This window comes from Lissotriton vulgaris, chromosome 4_1, assembly GCF_964263255.1.
Source record: "Lissotriton vulgaris chromosome 4_1, aLisVul1.2, whole genome shotgun sequence".
Taxonomy (NCBI): Eukaryota; Metazoa; Chordata; class Amphibia; order Caudata; family Salamandridae; genus Lissotriton; species Lissotriton vulgaris.
This window is the reverse complement of record NC_141691.1, coordinates 908,186,410-908,207,424: the sequence shown is the minus strand read 5'-3', so window position 1 is coordinate 908,207,424 and position 21,015 is coordinate 908,186,410. Positions and strand designations below refer to the sequence as shown.

The 21,015-nt window shown below is 45.9% G+C and overlaps 1 protein-coding gene across 1 annotated transcript in view; it reads left to right on the top strand.

Annotated features, from left to right (window-relative positions):
- Positions 1 to 11,534: 11,534 nt before the first annotated feature.
- Positions 11,535 to 21,015, top strand: part of LOC147722706 (uncharacterized) — a 73,297-nt gene continuing 63,816 nt past the window's right edge. The window contains exon 1 of the mRNA XM_086967361.1: positions 11,535 to 11,706. Within this exon, the coding sequence (XP_086823487.1) occupies positions 11,535 to 11,706 (172 nt within the window). The remainder of the gene's footprint in view (positions 11,707 to 21,015) is intronic.

Here is a 21,015-nt window from a genome sequence, read left to right as displayed (position 1 = left end):
GTTTTCTCTCAGCTGTTACGCCTCTTACATTGAACATTATGATGTAAATCAAGTATATAAGCTATGTATTGTCAATAAACGGCAGCGCGCTCATCTATCCCTTCTGACACCCTGTGTGGTGGTCAGAACATGATATCCTGATTCCTTTATGAGGAATAAAACCCTTAGAAACTCTTACACCACGGACTCTGTTTTCCTTCATTCTGATTGAGTTATTATTAATTAAGTACTTACCTGCATAGAAATTAAGAGAGTAAATTAATTATTTACATCATTTTGGCGCCCGAATAGGGACCCCTCCCCCACCTCACGCGCCGGAAGGTGCGTTGCAATCCGTGTCCCCTGCCATCAGTTAGACGGACTACACGTGTACTGGCAGGACTTCCTGCATCCCCCTCTGACACACGGAGGTGACGAAGACTGCAATCAGTGCCCAGACGAGGCGGTGAGGAGTGCGGAGGATCCCGACCAGAGCCCAGCCGAAAGAAGCAAGGTCCGAGGTGTGAAGAGGCCCACCAGGTTTCCGAAGTTTTCCGAAGTTTTCCGAAGTTTTCCGAAGTTTTCCGAAGTTCTCCGAAGTTTTCCGAAGTTCCGAGCCGAGTCCAGTCGAGTTTTCCGAGGCCTTCTGTTTTCCGTGCTTCCCGGTGAGTACCATTGCGGGGTCGTATCTAGACGGGTTTGGGTACGCAAGTCCGGTCTGCACTGTTTTTAGGCAGTGTATCTGTACTGTTTAGCAGTATATAAAGTATTCCGAATTTCTGCACTGTTACAGCAGTGTATCTGTATCGTTGAGCGGTACATTCAGAGTAGGGGGAAGTTAGTTATGTCTTTACGTTTTCATGTAATTAATGTCGTGGTATGAATGTGATTGTTTTTGTGCATTATTGTGTTTTCTTGTATAAATAGTTACAGTCGACATTAAGTACCAAGGATCAAGCATTACAGTATCAAGTAGGCACAATGCCGTTTTTCAACAAGTTAAGGCAGATAGGGACTAGGAAAGGGATATTAGAGGAAGAGATTCCAATCCCCCCTAGGGACACTCCAGGTAATTTTATGTACAATAAACATGGCATAGACGCCATCCTGTATCTAGAGTTATGGACCGATTATACCAAGCACCTAGAGGAAAGATACCGATGGCCAGTTAACGGAACATGGGATGCCGAGTGCATCATAAAGGTAGAAGAAATATTACGGAAAAAGAAAGCCAGACAATCTCAGAAAGACGCCATAGAATTTTGGCGTAAGGAATCACGTAAGCGTGCTGAAAGAGCACTCCGTAGAGAAGACAGACTTCAAGAATCAGAAAAGGCCCAAGAAAACGTATTAGTTACTGAGGGAATTCGAGTAAAATTAGAACAAATAGATCGCACCCAAACGAGCCAAGTAAATAACATGTATCTTTTGGCCGAAGGTACCCCTGACGCCATCTCAGAAATACCGAAAAATTTGCCGTCACCATTGGTTCCAACTAAAGTAATGCACAAGACTACTAAAGACATATTCCTAAATTCCTATCTAGATGATGTAGCACCAGCCTACACCAATCTGCCTGTTCGCGCCCTGCCTGCAGACAGGGACGGGGGTGGTACTCCACCCCCAGGTCACGTTCCGCCGGTACCACAACAGACTTCTCCTGTTCCGCCAGCCCCGCCACTTCCCCTACTCAAAACTGACCTACCGAAACCACGTTTGCCTGATCCACCTAAACAACAAGTTCACGTTCAGATACAGACTCCGCGGAGAGATAATGCCCAAGCATCCGCCTCAGGAGGTACGACAGCGGGTCTACAGACCCCGCCACCGACACACAGATTGCATTTAAAGGACACACAGAATCCTTTCCAGTCTCCCCACAGTCTCCTCCAGGTGCTTTCCAGTCTCCCCACTACACATCCCGGCTTGAGGCATTGAAAGATAGGATGTCATTCTGCAGATATGATCCAGTACCCGGAACAGACGATCTAATGGTATTAGCATCACTGCGCTTAAGATCAGCCACCGACAGCTTGTTATGCTGTGTGGGAATGCAGGAAGCCCTCGACAGACTATACAAATTCATACAGACAGGGAAAGACCCCGACAGTGTCCAAGCTGCCATGTATAAACAGAAAGTAGACATTCAAAAACAGATATTACGATTCTTCATTAATTGTGTAATAAGAGAACGAGACAGGCCTGGAACAGATCAGAGTGAATTAGACGTATTGAACAAGTGGGGCCAAAATATAGCCGAAGCAAAACATGACAAGGGGACTTGCATAGCCGCCATGTCCCTGAAAATTAGAAAGGCAGTATTAACTGCGCATCAAGAAGCAACTGATAAAACTTCCTCCGAGGAAGAAAATGAAGATGAGACATCAGGAAAGTCTACAGACATTATAGCGTATGTAGGTAGGGGAAACTACCTTAGGAAAGGTGTCCGTCCGGAGAGCAAGAGAGTTTTCTTCTCTGCCTTGACGAATCCGAATTCTGCTGAGCATCAGTTCCAGGAGACTGATAAAAGGCTTCGAGATCGAGTTGGGTACCATGTACTCAATTCCATGGATGAACAAGAACTAGCCCGATCAGCTGTATCGTGGGCCGAGAATGCCGACATATATAATGATGATACCATAGCACAGACATTTTTTAACCTCTCCCCCGACGAACAGAAAATAGCAGGTGTATACATGATTCAGCACCTTCTCATAAAATACAGAAAACATTATTCCGATCCAGGTCCCTTACACGAGACACTGGAGGCACTACTGATGGATAGATGGAGAGGCTTAAGTACCAAATTAGTTCAAATAATTCTAGAACAACGGCGCAGATATGATACCTTTGTAAGCTCTGAATATGTTCCCGCCCCACCTCCAGAGAGGAAAATGTACCATATGCAGTGCGGGGGTGGTATTGAAAGTCAGAACCCCTTACGAGAAGTACACCCTGTTATGGGTGAGGACAAGGTTTTGAGGCGCGTGTACGTACACACGCCTCTGACTAAATTAGAACTGTTAGAAATGAAGAAATTAGTACCGTGCCATGATAAAGACCCTGCAGGTTTTCATAGAGAGCTCAAAGATATGTTACTGATGGGAGATTACACGTATGATGATATCATGAAAATGTTAAAAGTATTACTGCCTACGGGGATATTCGAGAAACTGAAAGAAAAGGAATGGGAGGTGGGAGACACAAAGATTGCCTGAGCAGAAATAGAAGACGAAGAGAAAAAACGGATTCCAGGGTTAGGCCTTGGGGACAAAACTAAAGCATTACCAGGTTTGATAGTACAGGTCCTGCCCAGATTATTGACAACTAGAAAAGAAGATTGGGACGCAATCTCGTCCTGTAAACAGAAACAAGATGAAGATACTAGCGACTTTTATTCAAGATTCGAGAAATGTTTTATTATCAATAGTGGCCTCCAGCCAAGTAGCGAGTCGTACCCGCATCTTTTTGTATCAAAGTTAGTCGAGAATTCCCTACCGTTAGTTAAAAATAGAGTGTATAAGGTCGAGAGTACATGGCAAGCAAATACGCCATCCCAGATGTTACAAATGTTACAATATCACCAGAACAGAATTAGGGAAGAACAAGATCAGGAACAGAAACGTATGAAAGACACGAAAATGAAAATGTTAGTAGCTCAGACGGTCCCATCCGACAGTCACAGAAAAGGTACGACCCAGACAAGTCACACTGCAGCTCCTGTTAAAGGGACATGCAATTATTGCAAACAGCCAGGTCACTACGTACACGAATGTGCAGTTCTGAAACATAACATAGCGACAGGTAAAACTAAAGAAAGACCGCATCCGCCTAGACAAGACCATAACCAGCATCAGTCTACACAGAATACACAGCCGATGCATGCATCTGCACAGACAGCACAGACCGTAGCAGTACCACAGCCACAGCCCATTGCTGCAACTCAGCAAGTCTCACAACAGATGTACCAGTATGCCCAGTCTGCTTACCCCGAATATTCCCGATATACATGAAACAGCCTAGAGAGGGAAGGTGGCTTGCCTCTTATCGAGATTCCTGTAGATCAAGAAGGTCCTTATGTACACAGTCAAGTATTGGGGAAAGACAGAAAGTTTTTAATTGACACAGGGGCAAGTCGCACTACAATAAGTCATGACGAAGTTCCAGGGGCACCCCTCTCAGGCTCACAAAATGTTTCCCTCGGTTTTTCAGGACAGCCTATTGTAAATGAAGTATCAGAACCAGTTCCCCTGGCTGTGGGTCCATTATCACGCGTTACAGACCTGTTACTAACAAAATCATGTCCGGAAAATCTGTTAGGAATTAAAACACTGAAGGCTCTAGGAGCTATAATATGCTGCTCCCCGGAGGGGGTTAGACTCTTTCTGCGGGATTTCAAGGGTCATTACGTTCTTCGTGAGTTTGACGTCAGATTGAAAAATGTACCTGATTACTTGTGGGCAAAAGGCCCAACTGATGTAGGATGTATGCACATTACACCATACCGCGTTACACTCAAGGCAGGTGTTGTATTACCCAGAATCAGACAATACAAGTTACCACCCGATGCTGTAGTGGCTTTACTGAAAATAATTGAAGAGCTCATTGCCCAAGGAGTGGTCGTCGAAACCGACTCCAATACCTGTAATTCACCCATCATTCCGATTCTTAAACGTACTGATCCCAATGCACCGCCAGTATATCGGCTGGTGATTGATCTTCGAGAATTGAATAAATGCATTATCCCACAGTATCCTGTGGTTCCCGATATATCATCTCTCTTGACTGCTATTGATTCAGAAGCAACGTTCTTCACTGTAATTGATCTCAAGAACGCCTTCTTCAGCGTGCCTATTGATCCAGAGAGCCAATATCTCTTCGGATTCTGTTTAAATGGACGCAGTTTCAAATTTTCGCGCGCACCTCAAGGATTCACAGAAAGCCCCAGCATCTATAGTCAAGCACTGAAGAGACAACTAGATTGTATTCAAATGCCAGTTAACACCGCTTTACTACAATACGTCGATGATCTGCTGATCACCGCACGAAGTGAGCCCGAATGTGAAAAAGCATCACTGACAGTTTTACATTTCCTGGCCGACAAGGGACACAAGGTGTCTCCTTCGAAGCTACAATTCTGTGTTCAGCAAGTTGTGTACTTGGGTCACTTGCTGTCCAAAGTGGGGAGACAGCTCACTCCCGATCGCATTCAGTTAATTGTGAACATGCCGCAACCCAAGACACAAAAGGAAGTGCGGGCCTTCATAGGCCTCACCTCGTACTGCAGACAATGGATTCCCCAGTACGCATTTCTAGCTAAACCACTCATCCAGTTAACGACACAGGAGGCAGCGACTTCGACTGTCCTCCCTTGGACTCAGGAACATACACAAGCTTTTGAAGAATTAAAGAAAGTTTTATGTCAAGCACCAGTTTTAGCGACACCATGTTACAGCAAACCGTTTACACTTTTTGTTACAGAACGTGATGGCACAGCGCTGTCTGTCCTCACTCAAGACCAAGCAGGTTCACATAAGCCTTGTGCTTATTTTTCTAGTACATTGGATTCAGTAGCTCAAGCACTCCCTGCGTGCTTAAAGTCAGTAGCAGCAACAGCGTTAGCAATAAGACAAAGTGATTCAATTGTTTTAGGTCATCAGTTAACAGTTCAAGTACCACATTCTGTAGAGGTTTTGTTAAACAGAACCCAGACTCAACACTTAACTATAGCACGACTGACAGGTTATGAATTAACACTATTCCAGCCACACATAGAAATCAGACGTTGCAGCATCCTGAACCCAGCAACACTGTTACCTACAGTTATGACAGATCCAGCTCCGCATGATTGTATAGAAATAATTAATGCAGTAACTAAGCCTAGACGAGACTTAACAGATGTCCCATTGACAAATCCAGACCTGACACTTTATGTGGATGGTTCATGCATGAGAACAAGTACAGGAGAATTAGTGGCCGCGTATGCCGTGACCACTGAAACTGAAATTAAAGAAACATATCGTATTGACACACTGTCTGCTCAAGCAGCAGAGCTCATCGCTCTGACCCGAGCCTGTATTCTAGCCAAAAACAGAAATGTTAACATATACACAGATTCCCGCTATGCCTTCGGAGTTGTACACGACTTCGGAGTCCTCTGGCAAGAACGAGGTTTTCTGACTTCCCATGGGACCAAGATACAGCATGGCCCCCTCATTCAAGCACTGTTAGAAGCAATACATTTGCCCTCGGGCATATCAGTCATGAAGTGTAAGGCACATACTAAAGTCACAGATTCTGTTTCCCAGGGTAACGACCTGGCAGACCAGACAGCAAAACATACAGCATTGACTCACACCCAGACTACTGATGTGACAAAGACAATAGTACAGACACAGTGTATGGCAGTTAGAGATCCCGCCCTAGACGTAATTGACATCCAGACACATGCTACTCCAGAGGAGATAAAGAAATGGACTGAACTAGGAGGGATTCAGACAGATCAAGGTTGGGTGACGAAGGGAAAATCTATATGGTTTCTCCCCGACTCAATGGTTCAGGTCATGATAAATACAGCACATAGCCCGGCCCATCTTGGAGAAAAAGCCATGTTAGACAGTTTACAGAATCTCTGGTACAACAAACACTTACGAGCAGCAGCAAAACAGAAAGTGCGTACTTGCATGATCTGTTGTCAGTTCAATCCAGGTAAAAGCGTCCCTGTTGAGCAAGGTGGATTCCATCCTCCCGATCACCCTTTTGAAGTCCTCCAGATGGATTATATCCAGATGAATAGCTGTAGAGGATTTAAGTATGTCCTTGTAATTGTTTGTGCTCTGTCCCGTTGGACCGAAGCATACCCAGTCCCAGACTACACTGCTCCGACCACAGCCAGACAGTTGGTTCGTGAATTCTTCCCACGATACGGTTTGCCCCGTGTCGTATATTCAGATAACGGACAGCCGTTCTCGTCCGAGTTGATGAGACAAGTTTCCCTCTTGCTAGGATATCAGTGGAGGTTCCACTGTGTCCGACATCCCGAAGCAGCTGGCCTTGTAGAAAGGCATAATCAGACACTAAAAATCCGTCTTGCCAAGATCTGTCAGGAAAAAGGGGTCGACTGGATAGTCGCCCTGCCCGTGGCACTATTCTACATGAGAATGGTCGCCCATTCAAGATCAGGGCTATCCCCGTACGAAGTGGTCTTTGGCAGACCACCGAATATGTGGGGGACGCCCATTCCGAAAAAGATCACTGATGTTGATTGTAACATGTTGACAGATTACCTTGCCTCCTTGATGTCTGCACTCCAATCATGTTGTTCACAGGTTGCCGCAGCGTTCCCTGACAATACCGATGTGAAGGCGCATGAGGTCCGTCCAGGGGACCTGGTACTCGTCCGGAATTTCGACCGGAAAAGTCCGCTGGAGCCCCGCTGGAAGTCTCCAAAGACCGTTCTGCTTACCACCAGGACCGCTGTGAAAATCGAGGGGAGAAAGGGGTGGGTCCACACGAGTCACATCAAACTATGCAATGAACTAAAAAACGGACTGAAACAGGACTCTGACTCGTCCACCCCCACCAAAGACTGTGTTGAAGCACAAGACGTTACCGTTCCTAAAAGAGAAAAGACTCCCCAAGAACTCTACCGAATGAAACTCCGATCTAGCAAGTCAGACAGTTTAATTGTTTAAGTCCTCCCCTAGGTGAATCGGTTAAATAAGTTTCTGACATGTATCCCCTAGATCGAGATAGAGAGAGAGAGAGAAAAGAAAAGAAACATACATACTGTAAATCACTGCGTAGTCACTGTATAGTGACGTTGTTAATAATGTTTTTTCTAAGTATTCTAATTATTATTGCCAGCATTCTGCTACCTATATACTGGCCTATTTTCAGGCGTGAACAATCTGCTTACAATGTCTCTGCTGAACACACTTTTAGTGAACTTCCTGCACATGAACTCTCTTACAGACTTGCGCTGCGCAACAATACATTCATTAGTATGTTACACCATTCCCATCAGACAAGTAATGCCACAGACTGCTGGATATGTGGCCGACTCCCTCCCTACCAGAATTACAAGGGAGCTCTGCCCCTCTTTCCGTACCCATTCACTCACAATGGCTCCTGTGGAGCATGGTTTAAAATAATTAATTCCTTAGATCCTGATACTGCTGTTTTCGATGGGGGCTGGGTTTGGGGAAACTTGAACTTAGTCCTGCTCAACGTCTGTTACCCTGATAAAGAGGGACTTCCCACTCGAATAGGAACTGATCTAGAAAACGAAGTATATGGATTAGGTAATTACACAATTAGCCTTATGATCCTCACTGTTGAATCTGAAGCTGCTCCAGTTTTGCCCCATATGTTAGTATTACCAGTCACAGGTGAATTATGTGTTAGCAAGAAAGGTTCAGTACACGTAGGTCATAGTAAATGCACTACTGTGGTCGAGTTCAGTGACCATGGTAAATCGTCCTTTAAAGCTACCAGTCATTCTTACTTTGTTTGTGGTCATACCGCATACATTAGCCTACCTCCAGATTGGGATGGTACCTGTTACATTGCATTCCTTCTGCCACCTGTTTTCCTAGCTCCCCCTGATTACCATAGAAATACGAATCTAGCACCGAATAGACCCAAAAGAGATATTCCCCTTGTCGACTACACAGAAACGGCATGGGAACAGTACACTGATTTCAATAAAGGATTCTTTTTCTTCCTAGGACCTGTCCAAAACAGTAAATTAATACGCAGATTAACGAGAACACTTGAAGCAGTAGTGAACGAAACTGCCTCCGCTCTAGGTAACTTAACAGAGGAGCAGTCTGCTATACGGACTGTTGTCCTTCAAAATCGTCTTGTGATTGACGTCATCTTGGCAGATAGAGGTGGAGCCTGTAAGGTCATCGGGTCAAGTTGCTGTGTTTTCATTCCACAAAATGCACCATCTGTTTATCTAGCTATCACCCGTTTACATAAAATTGCAAATCAGATACATCAGAATCCAGGCACCTGGACTTGGTCCGGTTGGTTCTGGACTACGTTAACAGCTTGGGGATGGAAGATCTTATCCTTCCTAGGCATTGGCCTTGTTATAGTATTCAGTTGTTGCCTGTGCCTGCAGTGTGGGCCAGCGATATGTGGACTGTGTGCCACATCCTGCATTGAGCATTCCAGTTGCCTCTCAAACAGTCAAAGAAAGAAAGACGAACATATAATGTTACAAGAACAAACCGATCGATTTATGAGGATCGATATATCATGAAGGGTCCGTAGGGAACAAGGAGGGAATGAGGTAATATAAATTTTATGGTCATGTTGTGTTCCCTAGCGAGTACCCCACCGACTCCATGTACGAGTTAAAAGTGCATGTAACTTCCCTCCTGTGCCAGCTATGAAGACGCAAATACATTTGCGTCCAACGTTAACTTGTCCTCTTTCAGACCCACCCTGAATGGGTTTGAGGGTCCGTTCCTAAGTATGCTATGCCAACGTCTTTTTGAAGTATATTCCTACGTTTTTCAGCCTGGATGAAAGTAGGCCCTGAATCTCTGTGCCACCGAGCCTCTTTTCTGGCTTCTGACCGCGAGGGCCCCTGCCCAAGCAGCCCCCGTACCCGTGAACTCTGACTTACTTCTAGCGCGGCCCTCCGTGCTCAGCTCAGCCTGCTGCCTGCCAAGATTGACTATAACCTTCGAGTTATCTGTTTTCCTCCCCGAAGATACATTCCAGCCTGCTAGTTTCAGTAAACATCCTTCCTCAGCTACAGGGCTAAAGGGCCGACCTGTCTTTATGCAAGTAATTCATAGCCTCTGTTGCCATGCTTCCATGGAAGGCCCCATGCCCCCACGCTTCTCATACAGACACTCAGGCGCTTATACACGCACTCACAGCAAGTATAGAATAGCTTCTGCTCTAGAGACCTTTCTGCCCAGATAGCTTAGTTCCTAAACATCAGATATCAGATATGATAGAAGCACAAGTTGATCTGACATGCCAGACTTCTGTCTCTTTCCGTCAGTGTAAATGTCAAGTCCCCTGCACCCCGTCTATCACACGTCATGCAGCTGCGCGCGCATCCAAGCTTCCGATTTCTGCTGACATTGCAACATTCTGTTAGCACCACCCCTTGGTGCCACCCATTTGCGTCACCTATCAGTGACGTTTCTAGCACACACTCCTAGTTTACGCCTAGTTTACGCCTCTTGATGATGTACTAGTACCACGTGTATACTGTTATCTTGTTTTCTCTCAGCTGTTACGCCTCTTACATTGAACATTATGATGTAAATCAAGTATATAAGCTATGTATTGTCAATAAACGGCAGCGCGCTCATCTATCCCTTCTGACACCCTGTGTGGTGGTCAGAACATGATATCCTGATTCCTTTATGAGGAATAAAACCCTTAGAAACTCTTACACCACGGACTCTGTTTTCCTTCATTCTGATTGAGTTATTATTAATTAAGTACTTACCTGCATAGAAATTAAGAGAGTAAATTAATTATTTACATCAGGACCAGGGTGCAAGTCCCGACGCGGCAGGGTCTTGGGCTTAATGTCCGCGGACTCGATATTTCTCGCCTCTGCGACTACTCTAATCATGGGTCCGATGCTGCAACTCTGGGCAATAGCTTGCTTAATCTCCACAACGGCCCCAACAACACTGGGATGCCTGGCTTCACCTTGGGGGAGCCCAGGAGGGCCATCTCACAGGGAGAGCCAGGAAGGGGTCCACAGCGTTATAAAGCGCCGGGACACCCCGTTGCTGGGGCAGCTGTGCGCTTTACAAGTATACTACATTTACATTTACATACTACATTTACATTTACATCTGCAAGTCCCACCAATGTCATCCGACACGGGTGACTTTTATGCAGACACCTCGTACATGCATGGACCGAGTCATGCGCGTGCCTTGGCCATTGACTGCAAGACGCGTATGCATTGAAGTCACCTGCGTCAGTTCACATTAAAGTCAATGGCCAAGGCGTGCGCATGGCTCGGTCCATGCATGTTCGACGCCTATGCAATGTGACCCGAGGCAGGTGACTTCCGCAATGACGCGTCGTGCAGTTCTGGACCGAGCTGGCACACAGCTTGGCCATTGACTGCAATCTGAACCGACGCGGGTGACTTTTATGCAGACACGTCGACCAAGTTGTGCGCAAGCCTTGGCCATTGAATCGTATGGAGAAAGGCACATGTGGATTTTCAAAATACGCGTTGTACAGTCAGTTTACCCAGCCGTGCACAATCATTGGCATCGGACTGCGATGGAGACGGACGCAAATCCAAAATTTGTACTAGTCGTGCACTGGAAATTCAGTTGGATGCTTACAGCAATGTTGCAATCCTAGGGTGTCATGAAGGTAAAATTTTGAACGATGTGGAAGACGTGTACGAGTCTTACATTTCCTTGGATTGGAAAGATTCATAGAATGCAACCATGTTGGACCTATCAGTAAGGAGACATGGCACAGAATCTGCCTCTGCAGCACTGATTTAAGGCTGGCAGGCCCCCAGAGAGCTCACTTTCTTGCACTACATGCTACAGGACCACATCTCTGCTACCACTGCTGCTGTCCGTGCATCCTCTGGCTACTGCAATGGCGCGTACTCTGGAGAGGGCTCCAGCCTTCACAGAGGAGAAGAACCAGGCGCTGCTGGACAGGGTCCTCCCACAGTAATGCAAGCTGTATGGGAAACCAGGGGAGCAGGTGAGTGTGCAGTTCACTGCCTACCAATTATGCAAGTTGTATGACCAGCAGTAGTATAATTGTGCACAGCGGTGAGAAGCATATGCACTGAGTACTTTCAGCACCCAAAGTGTAGGTACATGTGATGAACAGGTGTCCTACTGCAAACGTGCAGTAGTGCTAGATTTTGATTCCCAGGCAATGTTACCATGTCAGACCTGCAGCACAAATGCCCTTGTCCATGGGTGCACTACCTGTGTACCGATATTAGCTTTGTTATTACTTCATGTATTTTCAACTGTGTGCAGCCCAATTATGTGCCATGTGTGGTAATGTCCTCTTCACTTTGTTATCCTCACAGGTTGATGCCCACCAGAAGCAGGAGATCTGGCTGACCATTTCCCGTGCAGTAAGATCAGTGGGGGTCTACAAGCGCCGGATCTGCACCTGCCAGAAGAGGCGGCAGGACCTTCGGGGCTGGACCCGGAGGATCGCAAGGGTCCAGCTGAAGCTGTCCCCCCTCCTCGCCGAAGGGGTGGACACCAGGCCCTGACCCCCTCATGCTCTTGATTCTGGCAGTGGTCTTCCCCGACCTGGATGGGCAACTGAAGGCCAGACAGCAGCAAGGAGGGGGTGAGTCCATGCCCAATTTGTGAACTATTTCTGACATGCTATTTGCAGTCTTTTAGCCTGGTCATACTTCTACATTACGTTGGTCTTGTAGTCCTGGACTTATGTCCCTCAACTGTGTAAGTCACACTCCTCATCTGATCCACAGTTGTGGCCCCTATAGTCTGGGACTTTTTTCACTTGGGCACTGTGTCCCTGCAGTCAACTATGCTTAAGGTCCTGGACAGCATATGTTACTGGGACTCTGATGTGTGCCTCGTGGGTGGATCAATTGTTTGCACAATGCTTGATCTCTGACATGTGTTCTGTGTGGGCCTTTCATGTGTGTTTCAATTGTTGGTCTGACTCACCACATGTGTCTGGGGTATTTAAAATACACCCATGCAGCAGGTGAGTCCATTTAGTGGTCACAGGAGTATGTATATCAAGTGTGTCACACCTGACCAGACACCTGGCTACTGTCGAGGCCTTTACACTGTTTCAGGTTTACCTGGGCAGTCATGCCCACTCCAGGGCATTGGGAGACTCTGTACTCACACTCCCATGTATCAACCTACTGATTGTGCTTAGTGAAATTTGCCATCAGGTGTCTGACTCTATGTTATTGAGGTGTGGCTTCCTTTTTGTGACAACTGTTGTGTCCATAATTTTAGTGTCAGCAGGACATTTGAGATGTGACTATGGGGACGATATCTGTGCACCATATAGGTGTGTGATAACTTGACTGTGCACAATGCTGTATGCAACAGTGAATTTCAGGCAGCTGTGTTTCATTCGCAGCAGACTGTGAGGTGCTTATGTTCATCTAGTTGTATTTGCAGTCACTCATATATCTGATTTTTGTGATTTGGGTTCATTATAGTCCAGATTATGTTTTTGGCAGGGGACGGACAAGTGCCCTTTTCAGCTGCAGAGTTTGCTTTGGCCATGACCTATGATTGTGACACAGTGCAGACTGTTGTTGTCCGGATGCCCTGCCCCTCCGACATGCGGCAGTGATGACTGACTTACCATGCATGTCTGTGCCACGGTACTGAACTTGCTAAGAGGGACCCTGCATTGGAGTCAAAGGTGCTCCATGCACCCCATTGTGTCATTGAATATCAGGACGTGATGGCATCATTGTGTGGGGTGCTGCTAGGCACCATTAGCTTATGAACTGAGACTCTGGGCATCCCTTCATCCTGACACCTGTACTGAGTGAGTGGCATGAGATGTGATGTGTGTGTATAGTAACAAACTTCTACATGTTCACTTGCATATCCAACAACTGTGTAGGTGGTGCATGTGGGATTAGCAGCCAACATGCAACAGACATATGGGTGGAGGTTGAGGACCACAACAGCTCTAGAGGATGACTCCCTTGTGGAGGGGGATGTGTCAGCAGCCAGTAAACCCCAGCTACTGAGGCTGTTCCCGCCACCAATACCACCATCCTCCCATCAGCGCCCATCCCAGAGGTCTGTGGCGGCTCTCATGATCGGGAGCATGTCTCTTTCATGCCAGGCACCGCACCCCCTGCCCCTGTGTCCCCTGCTGCCCTGAGTATGGATGTCGACTTGCTTAAACAGATCCATGTAGGGAAGACATCAATGCTGAGTGTCCTCCATGCAGACACCAGTCTGTTGACACAACTTGTGTCGTTCATGGAGGGCATCTCATCGGGCATGTCTGTCCTAGAGAGGACCAATCAGTCCATGGCCATCTCCCTGACAACAGCAGTGTCCCTCCTCCAACAGTCCTTCACCCCTCCTGCCTCTGCCCTGTCCACAATTCCAAGCACCCTACCTGTCCCAAGCACACACACACCAGCACAGTCACCCAAACACACAGACACGGGCAGCACACAAACACCCACAACAAAGTCCAAATGTGCATGCAAGCAAAGTCAGGGGACTGATACCACACTCACAGGGGATGGTTTGCAAACACACACACAGGCATCCACAACCACGCTGCAGTCCTCTGATCCCTCTCCTTCCAAGATCTCTTCCTTTGCCACACCTGCAACCCCATCTCCAAAAAAGCTCTTCCTTTGTGACCTTTGCCTCTTCCCCACCGATCCAGCAGATCCAGGGTACAGGTGGGAGAGGAAGTCCCCACACACAGAAGGGAGTGCCCCTCATACCCGAACACCCTCCAGGCAGAGGCAGACTGAGGCCCCGACCCGCAAGTCCCCCGTACCCAGAAGAGCAAGACCCCACCACCACCCCACAGCTCCACTGCACAGTCTCATTCCTCCATCCCCCAGGTCAGCATTCCACAGGTTCCCCCACCACACCCTGCCCCAGGTTCCCCCACTCACAGATACATCATCCCGAAAATGCTCAGGCCCTCCCCCCTACCACTTGTTCTTCCACCACCACCACCCCCGGTCAGCCTGTTTGTGCAACTGGTGTGGGGACCATGGCCCCCTTTTATCCTGCCAAACTCACCTGAACCCCTTCCGCTCCTTTGGAGTTAGGCACTGCAGTGAAGTCCACGTCCACGCAGTCTGACTTGGGCACTGCAGTTGGGACCGAATCTACTACATCTGACCTGCCCACTGCAATTTTTACGGCACCCACCCCATCAGACTTGTGCCCCACATTTATGACGAGAGAACATGACTGACACCTCTACTGCAGTTGCCAGTGACTCTCCTGCACCCACTCCCTCTTCACTGCCTCCTTCTGCTGAGCCCTGATCCTGTCCCTGCTGTGCCTGGCATGCCCCCATGTATGCCCCTCAGAGTGGATGCCCGCTGTCGGTCACAGTGCAGGCAAGCAACGGGTGACAGGTGTCACTCACACCTAATTTGGACATTCTATATGGACTGGACATGGCCTTTATTTCATTTTGGACTTTCTGTTTCAGTTTTTAATTTGCTGAATATAGCCTTTGTTGTTATCCTTGTGATTTTGATCTTGCTGTACATTATGTAGATGATGTTTGCCTTGACCTTGGTGTTATGATGCTGTTTTCCCAATGTTTAATACTTCAGTGTTGATGTGATGTACTCCATGTGGCCCATTAGATATGTATCCTGTTCTGTTTGGTATCCATATCATCCTTTGCAGCTAACTGGGTGTATCATGATTAAGTAATTTTGCACAGTGTTGTCAACATTTCATTTGCATGGTCACATCTGTGGTTTGCACCCATGCACATATGATGGGCTTCCCATTGTCCAAGTTGTCTATTTCCCTGACTGTGGGCCCATCTACACTGGACATGCAGGTGTGGGCATCATTGGTGTAGGAGTCAACTGTGTCCTCTGTCCAACTAGCTAGACATATGTATTGAGTATGAGCAGATGACTTAAGGGACACTACTGTACCAAGGCTGATGTGACTAGTACCTACATTGGGTGGTAAATGATGGTTGACTGAACAAGTGTTGTGCTGAACAAGTGTTGTGCTGACATGACTGTGACATGCTGGAACTGTGTTTTGCACTGCTGTGCTTCCACAGGTCTTGAGTCCCCTCAAGTTAATGTGTTGTTCCGTGACATTGTCTGGGCCCATTGTATGTGTTGTGTGGGCATGTCTGTGGGTGTTCCCATCCCTTCTTCTACACAGGCTGTGTTCCCTTAATATGTTTGTGTTGGTGATGCTTGCTGAGTTGTCCTGTGTTCATCACACATCTTTTTCCGTGGCTTCCAGATATGTGGGTGCATGAGACACTACTGTTCATTTGTGTGTCATCATTATGATTTGTCTGTTCTGAGTGGTGATGATGTAGTTAGACGCAGATGGTACACAGTCAGGGCTCCCCAGGGCACTTGTTTGTTTGCAATATCATGTATATGTCCAAAGGTGGTACCTTTCAGTGATTAGGACAATTGTATGTGTGTGTGACTGCTCCCACTCATCAGGTTCAGAGGTGCAATGTTGGCAGGTTTCAGCATGTGTGCCTCATGGTTCTCCTTGGCTTCTGCATTGTCCTGGGACTGTGTCAGGGATTCTAAAGGTTACTGGAGATTTGACGTCATGGCCATGTACCACATACTGTGCAGTATGTCTGTCAAATCAAATCAAAATTTACTTTATTCGGTTTTCATCATATACAAAACCATAAAAGTACAGTTCTAAAAATTTTCCGCATCTCAATGGTTAAAAAAGTTCCATATCATTAAAACATTTATATAATAAAATTCATTTGAGTATATTTACAGCTCATAATATACAGATATTCAGTATTTATAAAAAGGGATGGTATAAAAAGGACGTAATTGTGCAGTTACGTAGAGATACTAAAGATCCTTGTCAGAGGAGTAATGGTCTACTCTAGATTTGACCTATGCCGGGCGATAAGCTTTAGAAATTTAATTTGACTTTCGTTAACCATTCCTCTTCCAGAAACTGTAAGGAGAGCAGTGCGGGACGACATCTTCTAATACCCATAAATTTTAATACCGGGATATGCCAGGTTTTCCTAGGTTCATTATAGAACTTACAGAAAAAAGTTGTGTGAATGGTGGCCTGAGTAGAGAGATCGTCACATGGACAAGGGGGTAAGGCTGTTGCCCAGTTATTTCTTTTTGGGAAAGTGACTAATCGATGGAAAGAGTCTAGCCTAAACCGAATCAACAGAAATCCCTCATAGCTGGTAATGTTAAGAGTTAGGTAGGGTTGGATGGACAGAGTGGTCTGTATAGACAAAATGTGTTTGGCAGATGGTTTACTGGTCTCTTAGGCCAGTCACAATTCATCTAAGTGTATTAGACACTGTGTCTGAAATGCTTTTCTAGATCTTTCTAGGATTAAGGTGGGTGAATGAAAATATTTTTCCAAGCCTAGATCGTACAAGAAGCTTTTTATGTAACGTATCCACCCAATCTTATGTGCATTATCCAAAGAAATACAATCCAGAATGAACCCTTGGGAAAAAGTAGTTTTGTTTGATGTCCATATGCGGTGCCACAAAAGAAGTGGTTGTATTTTGATAATATCAGTCAAATAAGAAAGACCCAGTTCCAAGTGGCACGAAAAGGTTGCAATGCTCTGAGGAACTGCAAGAAGATACCTCAAAAAACAGTTTTGGACCTTTTGTAGAACATTTGAGTTTTCGTAGCCCTACACACCAGCCCCATAGGACGCTGCAGTTAAACATTTGACCTTATAAATCTCTATTAGTTCAACGGGGGGCCTTCTTCCTAACCTTCGTGAAAAATACACCAAAGCAATGGTAGCTCTCATAAAGAAAAGTTTCCTAGACTCGATGGCTGGTTTCCAGGTAAGTTTGTGGTCGATAGTTATCCCTAGAAATGGGTATGTGCTGGTGCTCTCGAGTTTTACATTGTTTAAAAAGATAGCCTTGTTTTTTTTCATTCTGGATCCCGAAGACATCACAAAAGTTTTTTTAATGTTGATGATTAGGTCCAGATTGGCCATAAAAGTATTATATCTATCGAGAGCTCGCTGTAATGCTACGGGGGTACAGGGCAATATCACTGCGTCGTCGGCGTAGAGTAGGGCCGGAATTGGGCGACTGTTTATAGTGGGAAGGTCTTGGGCCCCTTTAACCATATCCCGCTCCAGTCCATTGGTATAAAGTGTAAAGAGAAAGGGGGCCAGGTCAAAGCCCTGCCTCACCCCTCTCTTCACACCGAACGACGCTGTTAGCTCCCCCTTAACACCATACCTCACTCTAGCTGACGCATCTGTGAATAACTCATGCAGGAAGTTTACAAGCATCGGCTCTACCCCAATTTCCAGTAAGACTGACCAGAGTTTTGTGTGACTGACGCAATCAAAGGCAGCCAACAAGTCGACATACGCCATGTAGAGGACCCCACCTTTCGCACTAACATACTTGCCCAATAGGGGTTGTTCGATGGTTCCTAGCCCTTCTCGTAACCTGAATTGTAGGTCAGATAGAATCCTGTTGTTGTCCGCCCACTGCTGGAGGCGTTCAAGGATGACTCAGCCCGCCATTTTCACTAGGGAATCCAGCAGTGAGATTGGACGGTAGCAGGACGTTAGTTGACGGTCTCCCTTTTTAAAGATGGGAACTAGGATGGATTTTGACCATGACTCCACAAGGCCTACCGCGCAAGATGCCTGCAAGACCTTGGTTAGAATCGGAGTCCACAAGTCGGGATTTGATTTAAAAAAGTCAATTGGGAGCCCGTCAGGACCTCGGGCCTTCCCATTTTTGCTGGCCTTTAGTGCAAAATCTACTTCATTGTGGGTTATATCAAGGAGTCTAGGATATGGAGTTGACTGTTGTTCAGGGAGGGTTTTTTCCTGATAGTTTACTAGTTTGTTTCCCTTCGAAAATATCTTAGCGAAGTGCTCCACCCAATTCCTTTCGTCTATGGCCAAGTCAATTTTAGGGGAGTCTCTCCAATCTGAAGGGAGATTTTATAACGGCCCAAAAAGCGGAGCGTTTTTTTGGGTACAGCTTTTGTGAAGTTGATCCCAAAGTTCCTGTTTCAGTTCTGCTTTTCTGGCTTTTCTGGCTAGATTATACTCCCTTCTGAGAATTACAATTTCTTGGGGGACCCGTTCCGTTTTTTGTAAGGCAGTTTTCAGATTGGAATGCGCTATTGTACACCTACTGTTAAACTAGCCTTTCTTTTTGGGTTTAGTGTTTTTCAGTTTAATAAAAAGTGCTTCATTTATTACTTTTGTGACCACCATAAAGTTAGTTAATACTGCCTCATCGGAAGAGGCCATATCAAGACACTTTAGAATAGCCAAATGCGCTGTTTTTACTACATTCGTGGTTATAGCTGCCGGGTCGACTTCCGCCCATTTGAGTGAGAACCCATTTAATCTGTCTAATGTCAGACTGTTTTGGGTCAGAGTCCTTTCTATGCTACGGCCATCTGCCTTCTGAGACAGTGATAGTGTGATACTGATTGAGTAATGGTCACTTATTGCGTTAACGTGAGTCGTGAAGTTTATGACACGTTTTTACGCTTTACAGGAAATTAGAATAAAATCTATTGTGCTTGATCTCCCTTTACCATTACAGGTTGCAATAGGAGCAGTTGACAGGTTTAAAATCTTGTTGGCCAAACCAAGGTCTAAACCAAACAAAATGTCATTTAGAGCATTCCCTATTGTTGAGTAAGAAAAGTGGGTTATCGGGATCTCGTTCTCATCGGTTATGCCGCAAATGTTCTGGTCACTGAACTTACACATACGCTGGTTAAAATCACCTCCCCAAATAGTTATTACCTCTTTCATTGTTTTGTTTACTATAATCTGTAGTAAAAGATGGATCTGTGGTATTACTATCAATAGTTCTCCCTGGGGCAGGTAATTATAAAAATGAACTAAAAGGAAGTGGTCCATTTTATTCAGGCAGAGAACTAATACTTTAAAATTAACTTCAAGTTTTACTGCAATTATTCCTACTGCTTCTACCAAGTTGGAAACGTAAATAGACAAACCTCCTTTAGCTCTACCGGAGGGTGATGGTTGTGCAGGAGATAAGTATGTTTTGTAACCCTCTATATGGATCACGGTAGTGGCCCACGTCTCCTGAAAACAGAGAATATACATTTTTTGGGTAAAACTAAGCCAAATATCTTAGTTTGCCTTTGATCGCTGACCGGCAATATTCCAATAGAGTATTGTGATCGAGAGCTTGTCATTGGCTATTTCAAGGGCATTGGTCTGAATGGTAGTATCTGGGCAGGCATTGTCAGTGGAGTTTTCCCCAATGTCGTGGGTCTTTCCTAAATCTGTCCCAAGTTCTGATGTCAAGTTTTCTTGGGAGCTGATGGACGAGTATGTGTCGGGTTCATTTAGGTTTATATCTGAGAGTTGTTCAGAGAAAGGGTTAGGAAATTTGCTAGACTTTTTTCCCCAGCTCGGGGGGGCTTGGTTCCTTTTAGGGCCCGAAGTAAAAGGAGCCAGTCAATCATGTTCTTCCAGGCCCAAAAACAGATCAAATCTGTTTTGTATTGGGATATCATATGGACGAAGCTAGGTTGATAAATTCCTATCCGTCCCGAAGCTCTTTGGAACCCTTTTGGTGGGGGATAGAAAAAGCCTAATGGAAGAATGTTTATTTCACCCCTTGCTATCTCATGACTCCCACTCTGTTGCAGTACTCTATTTACCTAAAGGTCAAAACAATTGATTCTCCCACGAAGAATTCCCCACGAGAACCCACACTCTTGACCCTTCTAGCCATTTGAAATTCTCTAAACAAATGTTCTGTTAGACCCGTTTTCTTGCCCAGCCAGTATGGGGATTTGTTTCTCAGTGTCTCCCACTCTTCTACTGCCGAGGTTTCCTTTTTTGTAACATTAGCCAACATTATAACAAGCGGTGTGGCAGCTGGAGGGAGGTCTAGATGGTCATCGGGAGCCAAGGTTGCCCTTTCAGAGTTAATCGTATCAGGGTTTGTGGTGGGTTGGAGACGTGGATCTCGGGGAGTGGAGTCTAGAGGATCAATTTCGCCCTTCTTGGTGCCAGAGCCTCCCCTTGTGACTGTGGGTTTTAATGGGGAAGGGTTACCAGAATTAAGTTAGTGTTATTTCCTTTTTTGGCCTATTGAACACGTAAAAGTGGAGGGCATTGATGTAGTGTGGATCCTATCCCTAAGATTTAGAGGCACTTTGTTGTTAGGATCAAGGGGTCCGGATTTCAAGGTCGAGCCAGAGTTAGGAGAACCTTCTCCGGATGCAGATGGTCGAGAGTTTATGCACAGTTGTTTATTAACACTAACTAAATGTTCTTTGATGGAAGTTAATCTTAG